At 50.5% G+C, this 15,545-nt stretch overlaps 2 protein-coding genes across 4 annotated transcripts; one reads left to right on the plus strand and one right to left on the minus strand.

Annotated features, from left to right (window-relative positions):
• Positions 1-678: 678 nt before the first annotated feature.
• On the minus strand, positions 679-8,549 carry MED19 (mediator complex subunit 19). Of its 2 annotated transcripts, none has more exons than XM_074276833.1 (5): positions 7,666-8,549; positions 3,763-4,019; positions 3,572-3,668; positions 3,014-3,108; positions 679-1,094 (listed from the first exon to the last, which is right to left on the minus strand). In XM_074276833.1, the coding sequence occupies exons 1-5, from the start codon at positions 7,994-7,996 to the stop codon at positions 1,026-1,028; spliced, it is 849 nt and encodes a 282-aa protein (XP_074132934.1). In that variant the 5' UTR covers positions 7,997-8,549; the 3' UTR covers positions 679-1,025. The 2 variants fall into 2 exon arrangements, with proteins under 2 accessions (XP_074132934.1, XP_074132935.1); XM_074276834.1 differs by lacking the exon at positions 7,666-8,549 and adding an exon at positions 5,877-6,169.
• On the plus strand, positions 8,258-15,336 carry TMX2 (thioredoxin related transmembrane protein 2). 2 transcript variants are annotated; one of them, XM_074276831.1, is made up of 8 exons: positions 8,258-8,586; positions 12,027-12,087; positions 12,484-12,597; positions 12,823-12,899; positions 13,184-13,290; positions 13,485-13,550; positions 13,631-13,760; positions 14,461-15,336. In XM_074276831.1, exons 1-8 carry the CDS (start codon positions 8,398-8,400, stop codon positions 14,605-14,607), a joined length of 891 nt encoding a protein of 296 aa, XP_074132932.1. In that variant the 5' UTR covers positions 8,258-8,397; the 3' UTR covers positions 14,608-15,336. The 2 variants fall into 2 exon arrangements, with proteins under 2 accessions (XP_074132932.1, XP_074132933.1); XM_074276832.1 differs by lacking the exon at positions 14,461-15,336 and having other exon boundaries at positions 8,398-8,586; positions 13,485-13,539; positions 13,631-13,755.
• Positions 15,337-15,545: the final 209 nt, after the last annotated feature.

Genomic DNA, 15,545 nt, shown 5'->3' on the forward strand with positions numbered 1-15,545 from the left:
ACCCCTGCTGCAACAAGTGGGAAGGTTACCCCTCTGCCAGGTTTAAGGGGAGAAACAAGTCATAGCAGAGAGATTTATGGGAAGGGGAGGGACCACGTACCTTTGCCAGAGCTTTGCCTTGAGAGGCACTGGTTTAGGACCCACCCTGGTTAAAACCTGTTGCCCAGTTTTTACTCAAACCCGGGCAGCTAAGGCAGGTTGGGCTAGGGCTGCAGATAACCCTGCCTCCAGCGGAAAGAGACTGGGGCTGCCTAACTGGAATTGTGGAGCCATGTGAGATTAGACAACTTCTCCGAGTCCATTTCCTCAACTGTAAAAATGGGGAGGCTGGGAATTCTCCACACCTTAAGGTGCTAAGAAACCCACAAGTGGTAGGACTTCTTCCGTCCTAAGCAAAGTGCCAGTTTGATTCTTGCCCTTGATTTTCCATCTGACAGCAGCACTGTGGCAGGCTCAGTGACTCCCTCCCCCTATTCCATTTGGCATGGCATTCCAACACTTGGCTACCTGTCCTCCAGGAATCAGACCCGGTATTTGTCCCCGTTCTCAACGGAGCCCACTACGGCCACTCCTCTGCTGAAAACCAGGGCCAACTTAGCATAAACGCAGCATCCGGGACCCTGCCCCTGGAGGAGAGAAGCACTGGTTCCCAACACCCAAGTGTCACAACTCAGTCAGTTTGATACAATATGATTTTAAAAAAAAAAAGAAACCAAGCCCTAATAAACCAATCCAAATCTGAAAAGCAGACAAACTGTACAAAAAGACATGGAGAGAAGGCTCCTTGGGAAGGGAAGAGCGGCTGCCCGGAGAGCCAACCGAGCCGTGCCTTCCCCAGGCACTGCCCTTCCCACCCCTAATGAATCCACTTCATTCGCCTCCAGCCAGAGCCGGCCTGGCCGGCATCCTTCCCGTCACGGGGGGATGCTCCCAGAGCCCTGTGTCCTCTAGCCTCCAAGGCTGCTTCGGTTGGCAAGTTCCGCACAGGAGAAAACAGCGCCCCGGCCTGTCGTCTGGTGATCTCGTTAACGGAGGCTACTGCTGCTGCTGGCCTGGGAGCTGCCCATACTGGGATGCTCTGGACTGTGGCGGTTCTGGGGAAAAAACAGAAGCAAAAGTAGGGAAACCATCTCGATTTCAGGAAGCTCGCCTCAGGCGCTAAACTCGACCTGTCTCGTCCAGCCTTAAAAGGACGAGGAGGCAAAGAGGCTACACGGAGGTAGCGTGGGTGGGGGAGGAAAGGCCTGGCCTGGGAATCAGGAAAAGGGGGCTCATGTCTCACTCAGCCTGGCCACTGCCTAGTTTGCGTAACCCTGTGGCCTCCCTCGACTTCTGAGCCTCACTTTACCTCACCAGCACAGCTTGATGGGCTTACTATACCTCAGGCACTCTGCCAGGGGCTGGAAATACAAGAAAACAGTTCCTGCCCTCAAGGAGCTTCCATTCTACTGAGAATAAATGCAATATCTTGGAGGAGGGAGAGAGCAGAGCAGTCACAGCTGATGGGAAAGCCTCCCTAAAAGGTGGAACCTCAGGTGAGCCTTGAAGGAAGCTTAAAGACTCTCAAAGTCAGAGGTGGGAAGGAGTGGATTGGGACCACGGCCAGACTGTGCAAAGGCCCAGCTGAGTCTGGGGAAACGGCCAACAGGCCCTTAGGCCAAAAGTAGACTCTGTGTGTGAAGGAGAAATGGGAAATAAGTCAAGGAAGGCTGAAACCAGACTGTTAAGGCCAAGCTGAGAAGTTTGGCTCATCTCCACCGAGAGGGAACCATCCATATTTCTGGCCAAAGAGTCTGATGTGACATGGACCTCCCCGTGCCCTCTACCTATTGTGGTGAAGAGAGGAGAGAAGTGGGAAGCCAGGAGGCCTGGACTGGGATCATGACTGTGAGTGGAAAGAAGGGATGGCTGGGAGAGCTGTGGGGACAACGGATAAGACTTGATAAGTGACTCCATGTGAGGGGCAGAGAAGGAAGAACCAAGAATGACAGCCCGGGGCGACGCCAGCAACAGAAAACAGACAGAGGAAGACGACGAGTCCTTTAGAGACACGGAGTCTGAGAGGCCAAGGGACATGCAGGTGGAGAGGTCCGACAGGCGGGTGCTGAGGCAGCCTGGAGCTCAGGAGACAGGTCTAGAGGTCCGGCAGCTGTCTCCCTGGGGGTGCTCACGGAGTTCTCTGAGACGGGGGAAGAGAGAAGGCGGAGGGTGGGGTGTGCGAGGTCCAGCAAGAGAGGCCGAGGACTAGCTAAGCAGCTAGGAGGAGAACCGGGAGAGAGCGGGGCAGGAAAACCCGGAGGGGAGAGAGAATACCAAGCCAGAGGAAGTGACGAGCACCAAAGGCCACAGAGGCCGCTGGGTCTGGCCGGCAAGAGCTCCTGGGTGCCGAGCGACATGGTCGGAAGGCAGACTGCAGAGGGGGAGCAAGGCAAGGAAGGAAGCCTTTCTGAGGACCGTGGCAGCAAACAGGAAGAGGAACACGGGATGAGCCAATCACGTGAAGGTTTTCTATGGCTGGGAGATCTGGGCCTACCTCAGAGTGACAAGCAGAAGGTGAGCAAGAAAGGAGGGAACTGAAGAACAAAGCTCCCCCCAAGAGGGGACCTCGAGATGGGCTCAGGGCACAAAGAAAAAGGGGCAGCCCTGGCAAAGAGAAGGAGGTGTGAGGCGGCACAGGGAGCAGTTTCCTCAGCGAAGGAGGACGCAAAGTCCCTTGCTGAGAGCGAGGGGGAAAGCAGGAGGTACAGGAGACTTCCAAGACGAGGTCTGCACCGGTCGCTGCAGGGAGCTTCCTCAACTGTAAAACAGGTATAATCAGTAATACTTGGGTCCCAGGGCAGTTGTGAGCAAGGCGTTTGGCAACCCTTAGGGCCCTACACAAGGCTGAGCGGCCTACGGTCCCATGGGCTTTCGGCCACAGGTCCAACCTGAGGGAAAGGACTTGGATTCGCCTTAAGATAAAAACAAGATACACAGGACCTCACTGGGTTACAGGAAGAGACCACTAGCCTACCTTCTTCTTCTTCTTTTCTTTCTTCTTCCTTTTCCGCTCAGGATCTTCTTCCTTTTTCTTTTTCTTTTTCTTGTGATCCGAATCGGATGGAGTTTCTATAGGAGACAGTATCACCTGTAGAGTTCCTTATGAACTCAAAAGCCAACATGAAAACTGAGTCAAGGACAACGTTATTTTCCAAGTGGCTTGGAAGGGGCCTCAGGCTCTCCCAGGGACTCAGTGCCAAGGCCCCCCCAGGGTTCTTCCTGGAGTATAAAGGTGGGGCTCAGCAGGAGCTCTGTGTTAAGAGAATGACCTGGAATCAGGAGACCTGGGTTCGAATCCCAGCTCAGAGACTTCCTAGCTGTGTGGCCTTGGGCAAGCATTTCCTTTCTTGGGGCCTTGGTTTCCTCAGCTATAAAATGGGGATTATATCCTCGTACTAGCTATCTGGCAGGGACTTTGTGAGGACAGTGCTCAAGAAGCGTGAGTGCCTACTGTTTTCGGCCTGCTTGAGGGCAGCAAGAATCAGATGCGGAAGATGTGATCGCCTTCAGGCCTCCGGGAGCAGCCTCTTACCTGGGGGGACAGGGTCTTGCGTCCGGCTCTGTTTGTGCTTATGCTTGTTCTTCTTCTTGGGGGGCTGGATGTGCATCAGCCGACATTGTTCTGGCAGCTGAAAGAAGGACCCAGAGGTGCCGTGAGTAGAGGCGGAGGCCGCGCCCTCCGTGTCCAGCCCCCCGCCCCTCTGCCCGAGCCGCAGGACTCACCGGGCCGGCGTGCAGACGGAAGCCCGCCAGCATGGTGCCAGTGATGGGATTGAAAGAGCCCCCCAGAATGGGCGGTTTCTCGATGAGGGACCGGAGACCGCTGTTGTCGTGGGAGCCCGGCAAGTCGATCATCCCGGGCAGGTCAGGCAGGAAATTGCTCAGCTTCTCCTTCACCTTCTTCCCACAGAACTTATTGTAGGCATGCTCCAGGTTGTAGTGCGTGATCAGATTGGTGCTCCCCGTCAGCTCCGTGCTGCCTGTGGAGACAGGGCGGGGGACAGGGAGTCAAGGCCCGGGTCTGCTGCTGAGGACCAGAAGCGCGAGCACGCCGACTCTGCCTCCCGAGAGAGCCATCCACGTTGGACTCCCCATTTGTAAACAAGGAAAGAATGCCAAGCGTCATCAGATGGCCATTTGTCCCTCTCTGCGCTAAGCATTAAGAGTAGGCAAACTTCTTTGCCCTAACTGGCAAATGATACCCTTTCTAAGGATACCCTAACCCCGTAGCTCCCCAGGCCACAGACTTCAGTATTACCAGCAACACCAGGACGTCCCGTCCCTTCCTAACCATTGTGTGCAGCTCTTCATATTCTCTGAGAAAGCCCTAGCATAAGGCTCTGTTCTGAATGCGCCGAGACAAACAACGTTTCCTGAACAGCAGCTCCAATAAGGGATGGTACATGAGCCAGGAAGGGCTGAAATAAAGCTTCTCTAACTCTTGGCTTACTTCCTGAAGATCTTTCAGCTTCTTATTCACTGATCAAGAAACAACAAACACCTTGACCTAGTTAATTCTCAATTAACGTGGGGGTGAGGAATGGGAATGCTTTATTTATATCGTGCCTAAAGCTCTTGGACTGTAAAAAGATCCCAGGGGGTGTGATTCTGGAGTCCTTGCTAACGCAATATCCGACCTTGAGCAAGTCTTATCACCGGAAAGGTGGAGTTAAGGAGTTAGGTGAAAGTCAGACAGGTTTTTACATTTGATCCTGGAGGTCAGCAGAGGGCTGCTGGGGTTTGCTGAGTGGGGGTGACAGGGTGAGATCTGCGCTTCTGGAAGTTCATTTTTTGACACTGAAGCGGGCAGGCAGCCCCACGAGGCCCCATAAAGGCCTGCCGCATCAGGATGATGGCAGACTCAGAGGAGGGAAGATGACGTCCACCCGAGCTACTGGGAAGGTAGTTTTGGCAGGACTGGCAACAGACTGGATACAGGGAGAGGACCTGGCCATGAGCCAGAGTGACTAGAAGGATGGCCAGACTGGCAGCAAGAAAGAAGTTAGGAGGGAAGTTTTTGGTTTTTGGGGGAAAGATAATGATTCCATTCCGGAATTGTTAAGTTTAAGAGGACGTCCACTTCAGGATGCCCAGAGTGCTCTGTCTACTGTCTCTGAGCTCTTCCTGAAATGTGGGGAACTTGTTAAAATAAAATACACATAAAAAATAAAATATAAAATAAATAAAAAATAAAATTATTAAAAAACCTGAATTATTACCTGTCATATTAAATATGTGTAGTCATATAACTGACATCGGAAGCAAGAATGGCACAGGTAAATAAAGGTACACCCACCATAAGGGACTTTCATTAGAGATTTTAAAAACTGTATCATTTATTCCAAATCCCTCTAAGTAATTTTCTCTTCCTTTTAAGATTAAAAAAAAAAAAAAAAAAGCCATAGTCCACACGGGTTGGCTCCATCTCCTACAATCCACACAGCAACCCTCAGCTGTCAATACTCAAGTTTTTTTCCAGCTCACCAGGGAGCTTGACCTATTAATCACTTCATAATGGAACATTCTACTCCACCCCACCCTCACTGCATACTCTTTTTAGGAACACTTGGGATTGAGTACCAGGCTTGGAATCAGGAAGACTCCTCTTCCTGAGTTCAAATTTAGCCTCAGACTCTTAACAGCTGGGCAGCCATTTCATCCTGTTTGCCTCAGTTTCCTCCTCTGTAAAATGAGCTGGACAATCTTAAAATTTTATAAAAAAATAAAATTTCCTGGAGAAGGAAATTGTATCTCTACCAAGAACACTCTGAAGTGGCAGGATGTACTGAAAAGAGAATTCAACAACCACAATCAAGGGACACTTGAAGGAGGCTCACCTGTGGGCTCAGAGCTGACCAGCATGGCACCTGAGGCCCTTCTACGAGAGGGTCCTTGCCAACCTTCCATGCCACTTGGTGCTGGCTCCTCCTCTTTCTCTCTCAGGCTATTTTTATGGTCATGGGACTCATGAGACTCACAGCCCAGAGTCTGGCTCTTCGTCCTCTGCTCTTGGGCCCTGGGAGGCCTCATCCGCCCACCTTCTCGCTTCCACTATTACCTCTGGGCACGCCTCTACCCCAACCCTTATTTCTTTTTCAAACTCCAATTCTGTCTCCCTCAGCCAATTAGAGAATTTTACTTCATTCCTTCAGTCTTCTCAAAGTCAACTTTTCATTTTTTTCTTTTTTTATAAATTTAAAAATAAAAATAAATGTTCATTGATCACAGCTGGTGGTACAACGGACAGCGTGCTGGCCTGGAGCCAATCGTTTCAAAGCCAACCTCAGAGGCTTAGCAGCTGGGACCCTCAACGAGTCACAACCGGTTTGCTTTGATTTCCTCAACTGTAACAGGAGGATAAGTACAACATCCACCTCAGGGATTATTGTGAGGATTAAATAAGAACAATGTGCAAAAACCCAAACCTACTAAGAACAGAACCTGGCACATAGCAGAGCCTATATATTTTAGGGACGAGGAACTGAAAGGTTAATGATCCAACCAGGTTAAGTCACACAGCCAGGATTTAACCTGGGTTTTGGTCTGGTTTTTTTTCCCCCCCTGAGGCTGGGGTTAAGTGACTTGCCCAGGGTCACACAGCTGGGAAGTGTGAAGTGTCTGAGGCCAGATTTGAACTCGGGTCCTCCTGAATTCAGGGCTGGTGCTCTAACACTGCGCCCCCTGGCTGCCCCGGTTTTTGAAGTGAATTCCACACTTCTTACTGCACCAAGTACTACCTTTTTTTGTTAACCAGGTTTAAGCACCGCTGACTCTTCCTTCTCCCTGGCTCCTGTAGCCAAGCAGTCAGAAAGTTCTCGGGCTACTAACTCCTGTCTACCTGGCCCTCCTCCGACCACTGGGTAGGCTCTTCTTTCTGAGCCAGACCTCTCTCCAGCAGCCTGCCCAGGGCAATCTGCTCTTCTTTTTCTTCCAGGTTATGAATAACGTCCACGGTGAGCTCAGCAGGAAGCCAGCCACCTGGCTGCTTTGCCACCTCCTCCCCCATGGGCCCTCCCCGTCTCGGCCCAGTGGGAATCATTCCTGACTCACTCGAGCCGCCGCTGGGCCTGTAAGGAGGGACCCCAGCTTGCCGTCGGCTGGACAAAGGAAACCACCGCGTTTGTCCCGTTGGCTAACGGCACCAGCAGCCGCTCGGGAGGAGGGAGGTCTGCAAAACCGGGTTGTCCCAGGCTGCCTCAGGGAGTACCTCATGGCAGCCTCACAAGCAACCCCGACGGAGGGGGCTGCCACAGTGCGCCTCTTACAGATGCGGAAGGGAGGCATGCAACATTTGCACTCTGGTCCAGAGCGAGATCCACTGGACCCCAACAGACAATTTATATGACCTTTAAAGAGTTAAGCTTTTATTACGCGATTACGACGCCGAAACAGCACAGCAGGAAACAAGGTGAGAAGTTAGAACCTGGGTCTTCCAGACTGACGGACTCCGAGCCAGTTCATTGGCTGGCCCGCTCGTTCGGCCCCGCCCCCCGACTTACGGAAACCTCTACGTGGCCCCGCCCCCTTTGCCTATCATTTGTCGCTTCCGCTTATTGGCCTAAAGCCCCAACCTTCACGCCCTCCCTAGAAGCTGATTGGCTAGTTTCCAAGAGCATCCGTACTCACCTGGGAGCTCCCGCATCAGGTAGAAGGGACCGCACCCAGCTGCGGCCTTGTCAGCGCCAGGAGGAGCTGGGGCCGCAGCGGGCGGGGGCACCGTTCCGGGGCCCCCACCGGGAGGAGGAGGAGGCGGAGGGGGCGGCTTCCCCGGCCCAAAGCCCAGCGCGGCTGGTGGCGGCGGCGGCGGCTCGGTCTGGGCACCGAAAAGTGCTGTGAAGTTCTCCATCGCACCGACCGCTCTGCCTCTGCCGCCACCGCCGCTGCCGCCGCCTCCACCGCCACCACCGCAGCTGCCGCCTCCGCCCACTCGGAGTCTGCCACCGCCGCGGCCTCTCATTGGGCAACTTTTTCGCAGAAACGCCCTCCTCTTCCCGGAGCTTCTATTTATTGGATGAGTCTGGCTCCACCGACCGCAAAACTTCCGTCGCTCTAAGATGACACAGAAGGAAATGTAGGTCGGTGATCAGAGACCGCCTCTCTCCCCGCCCACCCCGTTCACTACATCCAATCAGAGAGGAAAGCCGTGAGAGGCCAGCCTTTCAGAAAAGCCGTTCTTTCCGTGGTGTCCAATCACAATTCAGCTCCCGGCGCAGGCTCCGGAGCGACAAAGGCGCTGTCCAATTGGGAAGCCCAGATGGCAGGAGGTTGAGGGACACTTTCGGCGTCCGGCAGGTACTTTGGCTGAGCGGCTCCGACGGCTGAGACTGCGGCGGTATCCGCGGCTTCAGGGCAGGGAAAATGGCGGTGTTGGCTCCGCTGCTGGCGCTGCTGTACTCCGTGCCGCGGCTCTCGCGGTGGCTGGCCAAGCCGTACTACCTGCTGTCGGCCTTACTGTCGGTCTCCTTCCTGCTGGTGAGGAAGCTGCCGCCGGTCTGCCTCGGTCTCCCCACGCAGCGCGAGGACGGCAACCCCTGCGACTTTGACTGGGTGAGCGGAAGAGGTGGCTCCGGGTCACCGAAGGGCAGGGTGGGAACGGCTGGCCGGAGCTCGAGGGCGTAACTAGGGCCGGGTGGCAGGAGCGGTGACCCAGGCCACTCCCAGTTAGAGGTGCGGGGACAGTTGCCGAATGGAGCCCCGCTCGGCCAGCTTCTCCCTGCGTGACCTTGGGCTCCTCGGTCCATCCCACTGGGCCTCGATGGCCCCAGCTTCGGGTCTCCCGGGCTGTAAAGAAGGCCCTTGTGGAAATGGTCGAAGGGGCATCGCACCCCCCAGCTTTTCCTCTTTGAGACCTGAGTATTTGCCGGCTTCCAGGTCCGTAGCCGGCCTTTCGGAAACTTACCCGGGGTGGGGAGCGTGGCCTCCCAGGCCTAGGGGACAGCCCGGGGTTACGGGAAGGCACTTGGCCCATGGGGAGGGTGGGGGAGCTGGGATCCGCACCTCCTTTTGCTCATTATGTCACATATGTCAGTTTTTCATGAACAGAAATCTTGTCACTCCCACCCTTTCTCATCCCAAGTTAGTTTCAGTTTTAGCCCGGAGAGCCCTTATTCATCGTTTTTAATCTTAAGAGTTGTTTTAGCTTTTCATCGTAAGCCTATTACATACCCAGACCCTCCTCCTTCCCTCTTGAGCTGTTATGCTCAGCTGTTGTTCCCTCATCCTTCCTTCATTTTTCAGCCAGCCCAAATCCCAAATCCAGACCCACCCTGAGCAGAATTGGAATGGAGGCCAAGGATTTGTCCAGTCCGATTCTTTCATTTATAGATAGGAAAATTCAGGCTTTAGGAGGGCCGGGAACGTGACAAATGTCACGCTTGGGACACGTGCCTTCCAGGGTTCTTTCTTGCATATCACGTTACACCCTATTGTGCCTAGGGCACTGTCCCATTCATTCTAAAGGAAATAGTGGTTAATAAGGCCTCCTAGGAGCCCTGTTTAGGAGGATAGGATAACAATAAACTCTAACACCTTCCTCCCATTTCTATCTAATTATAAAGTTTTTTCCAAACTACCTTCTTATAAGACCCACAGGTGAATGAGGTGGTTTTTGCTTTTCTGGGACCCAAGTCTCACAGAAGCGAATCCGTGACGTTTCTCCTCTCCGCCTCTTGTCTTTGCTCCCATAGGCCATCACCCCAGTTCTAGCTTCTTTGTCAAACTCTGGAAATAAGTTCCCGGAAAGTTTTTCTGCTTCTGTTCTTTCCTACAGTCCTTGTGCCTTCATATTTGCCTAGAAATGGAGTTGTAATGCCAGCTGGAAAATCTTTAAATTTTTTAAATTAAATTTTGTTTATCTCATTCTTCATTGAATCTAAAATCTATCAGGATGTTGATGGCATGTTTCATCAGAATTTGGAATTGTGCTTAGTCATTGCGTTGATCATAATTCCTAGGTCTTTCACAGTTATTTATCTTTCCAATAACGCTTTTATCGCATAAATGTTTTTATGGGTTCTGTTCGCTTTTCTCTGCATCAATCCATACAAGTGCTTCCTAATTTTCTCTGAAACTGTCATACTTATTGTGACCTTATTGCAGCACATTAGCATTCTGTCACATTGATGTGGCATCGGTTGTTGAGCCGTTCCTCAGCTGCTCACCCATTCACTTTGCTATGGTATATATATGCTAGAAAGGTTTTGCACACATACGTCCTTTTCCTCTTAACTCCCCATGAGAAATAGTGGTATTGCTAAGTTAGAGTGTACATAAGAACAGCTCCATGGGCAAAGTTCCGCATAGCTTTCCAGAGTGACTGGACCAGTTCAGAGTTTCCTCAACAGTATGTTTTGCCTGTTAATCCATAAGCCTAGAATATTTATTGTTTCCCTTTTCTGGTCATTTTTGCCAATCTGATGAATGTAAGGTAGAAACTCATGAGATATTTTAATTTACATTTCTCTAATTATTAGTGGTTTGGAACTGGAATGTTCTTTTCTCTAAATTATAATTGGTCTTTGGGAGCAGGTTTCTTGGGGGCAGCCTTAGTTTCAGTTCAGTTCAATAATCCCAAATGCAGCCAGGAGTTAAAGTCCAGATCCTTTATTTCTCCTTCAGTCTTGTCTCTTTTCCTGGGCCTGGTTGGCTTTCTGAGAGGCCTTCCTCTCTCTCAGGTTCCCAGAGCTCTCTCCGAATGTCTCCAGCCAGCACAAAGCTGGAAGTTGGAATGAATTTGACTCCTCCTCCGAGTGGGATTGTGGGCTTCTGTGGGCTTGTGAATCTCCCGGAAGTCCAAGAGTGTCCTTTTGGGGGCTTCTGTGAGCTTGGTCCTGAGAGCTTCTTGCTTATGTTTCTTTCCAACTTCTGAATCTCCTCAACTTGTGAATCTCATCCTTGTGTATGCTCTCCTTAAAGGTGTGTTAGCACCTTGTTTCAAGTTCTGGCCCATAACATGGAACTTTTTTTTTTTTTCCATACAACTATTGATAGCTGAGTGATAGCCCATTTGTTGTGTGAGGAATCTGTTCTCTCCATGCCTTAGAAATGAGACCTTTATCAGCCTTCTGCTGTCTGCTCTTACTCCCCATCCAGTTATGCCTTACTCCAACCAAACTTGCTGTTCTTTCTGTGGCACACATTGCTCTGTTCTCATAACTAGAGTGTTCTCCCTCCTCCCTCTGCTCCCTGAATTCCTACTTGTTTAAAGATCAACTTTGATGCAATCTCCTCCAAGAACCCATCCCAGAAGAGGCACCCCCTGTTCTTTACTCCACTCCAACTTCTGTCCTTGTAATTCTGACAGAATTCTGTTTTGTATGCAGGCTTCATTAAGATCAGCGTGCCCCTCCTGGACTGTTTCCTCAGCTGAGGAGAGCTTCTTTTCCTTCTCCAGACTTAACTTCCCCTGCCCCACAAAGCATTTGGAGGTCATCCTGCTTATGGTCACTGATGTTCACCCCATTCAGGGAACTATTATTTCCAAGTTGGTGACTTTTTGCTGGGCTAAAGGCCTCCCTCTGTACAGAAAATGGTTAAGCGTTTTTTTGTTGAGATGGCATTGACTTGGGCTTCATAAGCATGAATAGTTTCATGATCTCCCAGTGCTTTGGCACATTAGTCTGTAAACAAAATGATCCCTCCCCCTAGCGCACCCCCCACTTACAAGTAACCCAAGGGGCATATAACATGAAACTGGTAAACCCCTTGTCGCTGTCAGAGGAAAAGGAACTCTTGTCTTTGCAGACTTACATAGTGTTACTCTGTATGAGGGAGAAAGGTATTTTGCTTTAAATGTGTATGGGAATTCATCGGAAAGTCCCAGCACTTCATTGTATGAGCTTTCCTGTCCTTTGGTGACCGTTTCCCAGTTCTCCATGTGTCCCATGCAGCTGCCTGCTGCTGCCTTCTTCACTGAATCTCCTGGCTTGCTGCCATGTGCGCGTCTCTGCCTTGGTTTTTCATGTACGGTCACTGTGATTCTCTTGCAGAGGGAAGTGGAGATCTTAATGTTCCTCAGTGCCATCGTAATGATGAAGAACCGGAGATCAAGTGAGTGTGCCCCCCTGCTCCTCATCCTCTCTGGAAAGCCCGGCTATGAGGAGTGCACACATACTTCTTGGAACCTCTTTGCCCATCTTGCAGTTGGGGGTATTGTTAGCTGAAGTGTCTGCCTCCTGAGACATTTGGGAAGATCCATTGGTTTCATTGTGGGTAAAGAGCTCTTCTGACCAGGATCCATAGCGGTTTTAGCTGATGTTCTTGTTATGTGCTTTTCTCCATGGGAAGAATATTGTTTTGTGGGATGGAACCAGACTAGTGGGCGTGAGGCCTTAGGGAAGAAGCTTTCCATACCTGGGCTAATGTGGCCCTGGGGTAGGGACTGGGAAGGTTGTTCAGCATTGTTCGGCTCCAGCCTGGTCCTGACCCATGCTGTCTGCGTTTCAGTTACCGTGGAGCAGCACATAGGGAACATCTTCATGTTCAGTAAAGTTGCCAATGCCATCCTCTTTTTCCGCCTGGACATCCGCATGGGCCTGCTGTACATCACACTCTGCATAGGTGAGGGTCTTGGGGAAATGGGCTGATTGGCTTTAGGTTGGGCATGGACTAGACTCTGGGACCCAGTCCTCATTCAACACCAGATTCCCCATTCTTTTCCCCAACTCTTTGTGTTCTCATTTGACTCAAAGCTCAGCAGTAAAGGAAAATGCACATGGTTTGGGTGGGGGCCACAAATGCCTAAGAAAGGTCTGGGTTTTTTCATGCTCTATTTCTGGTTTTTAGTGTTCCTGATGACTTGCAAACCTCCCCTCTACATGGGTCCTGAGTACATCAAGTACTTTAATGACAAGACAATTGATGTGAGTGGTTATTCTTTCTGTACCCTGAGGTCTGGGGAAAGTGTGTGTGTGCGCGCTCGTAGTGAAGGAGGGACAGGGGATGTCGTCGAGATGGAGGAGGGCAAGTGTTTGGTTCTGTTTTTGCTAGGAGAAACAACTGTACTTAGGAATTTGTATCATTGCTTCAGGAATATGTCATGTGGTTGTGTGTATACAGAAAAGGTGGAGAACTAGATTCTAGGGTCTGAGATTTCTTCAGGGACCTGTGTCCTCCTGACAGATCTAACTTATCTTGTATGTGGCAGGAAGAGCTGGAACGGGATAGACGGGTCACATGGATCGTGGAGTTCTTTGCCAATTGGTCTAATGAGTGCCAGTCATTTGCTCCTATTTATGCTGACCTCTCTCTCAAGTGAGTAACATACCAGGAGAGACAGTGGAAACAGTTGCCCCCTCACTGTTTTTCAGCTTTGACTGATGCATGGACTGTTCCATCCAGAACCCCTGAATAGGCCCTTTCTGCCATTTGTCACCCATCTTCCTTCCCTGGAGTCTGTTTCTTTATGGCCTGCTCAGAATGTTTTAATGTTCCTATCTCCCTGCCAGGTACAATTGTACAGGGCTGAATTTTGGGAAAGTGGACGTCGGACGCTATCCTGATGTCAGTACACGGTATGTGGTTTTCTAAGCAATGGAATGGACAGGGGCATGCCTGGAGATTGAGCTCACATGATCCTTTATTTCCCTTTCAGGTACAAAGTGAGCACGTCACCTCTCACCAAACAGCTTCCCACCTTGATCCTGTTCCAGGGAGGGAAAGAAGTGATGCGGAGACCTCAGATTGACAAGAAAGGTCGAGCTGTCTCTTGGACTTTCTCGGAGGTACTTAAAAAGGCCCACGCATGGGGAATGCTGGAGGAAAGAGGATCTCTTCTCTTTTAATGCTTAAGAACACACAGATTCAAGGAGGAGGAGGGGGGAATTAAAGCCTCTCTCATTTCTCACAACTTATCACAAGCTAGAACAGCTTTGGAAGCTTCTCTCCTTAAGCAGGCTCCAAGTACAAGGGATACCCAGTTACCAGCAGAGGTTCTTGACTTCATCTCTGAGTGACATTGTTTTTTGGGAAATTACTTTATTAATGATGCAAGCAGATAATTAACAGGAGGGGTCAATGGCACTTTGAAATGCCAAAGAACTTATGGAACCCACTCTAGACTTTATATGCCCTTAGGAAAGAGTGGATGTTCCAGAAGGTGGCAATCAGCTCTTTTTGGTAAACCATGAGAATGAGTAGACCCTTTCTAACAAAGAGCTTTACACCAAACCCCAAAGTGGGGTCATCTAGACAGGATCTACCCCCCCATCTGGAGCAGAACCCCCTGGGCTTCCCCTCCAGGGGGTCCGAATTAAATTGGAGATGTAAATACCATCTCTGTTTGCAGTCTCCTTCAGATTCTGACCTGACCACTGGGAGCTGAAGAGAGGAAGGGGAAAAATCCTGTATCTCCCCAATAATTGGTTATTTAGTCATCTTTTCTCACTTAATCTGAATCAATTTGTGTCTGCCTGCTTTCCATAGGAGAACGTGATCCGGGAATTCAGCCTGAATGAGCTGTACCAACGTGCCAAGAAACAGACCAAGACCCGAGACGTGATCCCCGAGGAGCCACCCGAGGGCGCAGCTCCCCACAGCCAGCCGGCCGAGGAAAGCAAGAAGGAGAAATAGGAGCTCCGCTCTTCCAGAGGGCCCTCTTCCTTTTTCCTGGTTTGCCTTTTCAGGCCCTGCCCTTAGTAATAAGGGGCTTCATAGACTGCTGCCTTTTAGTATTTATATTTATTCCTTATTTGGAATAGACCTGGAACCAGGCCCAAGGCTGTCAGGGGAGGAATTAACAAGGCAGACAAAAGAATGTCTTTTGTGGCCAAGCTTCTCCTCCCATTTCACCAAAGGGGGAAAAAAAAAAATCAATTCCTTATCTTGGAAGGAGGAAGTTTATTCTGAATGTGAACATTTTTATATTGACTGGAGGCCTGGAAAAACAGAGAATGGGCTACTCCAGAAGTCACGTGTCTTTACCATCCTGTGGTCCCTGTGTTCCTTCTAGAGGGAAGGAGCCTCTTCAGCCCAAACAGGTTTCAGCTTAGAGGCCTCACTAACATCTTCAGAGTCGATGACTTCATTTCCCTTAGGTCTTTCTGACCTCCTTTATTGCTATTTAACATTGGGTAAGAGTTTGAGCTTAACTCTGATTTGGGTACTAATAAAATTCATTTACAACAAGTCTGCTCGAGAGGAGCGTGGAAAGGTGGGGTGCGAGTTGCTTTAAAGAGCAGTAATTTATTTCAGCACTCTTCATCTGCCTCTGTGTTGGGGACTGGGGGGGGGCAGAAGTTTTATCAACTTTGTTTCTCTGTGTCCTACACTCCAAAATAGAGCAAATAAAAGTATCTTAAAGACTTCGAATATGGAGTGCCTGGTCCCTCGGGGCAGATTCTTATTTGTGTGAAGGGGAGGGCGAGATTCCATGTTCACCTCATGGTGTGGCATTGGGTTCATCAGGGCTCTCAAAGCCTTTTCTCCCAAATCTCGTGGCCCCTTGGGGCAGTTGTAGGGCTGCCCTCCTGTCTTGTCTCACCACTTTTACTTCTGGGGACCCAACAGCA

This window comes from Sminthopsis crassicaudata, chromosome 6 (assembly GCF_048593235.1).
Source record: "Sminthopsis crassicaudata isolate SCR6 chromosome 6, ASM4859323v1, whole genome shotgun sequence".
NCBI classification, from domain to species: domain Eukaryota; kingdom Metazoa; phylum Chordata; class Mammalia; order Dasyuromorphia; family Dasyuridae; genus Sminthopsis; species Sminthopsis crassicaudata.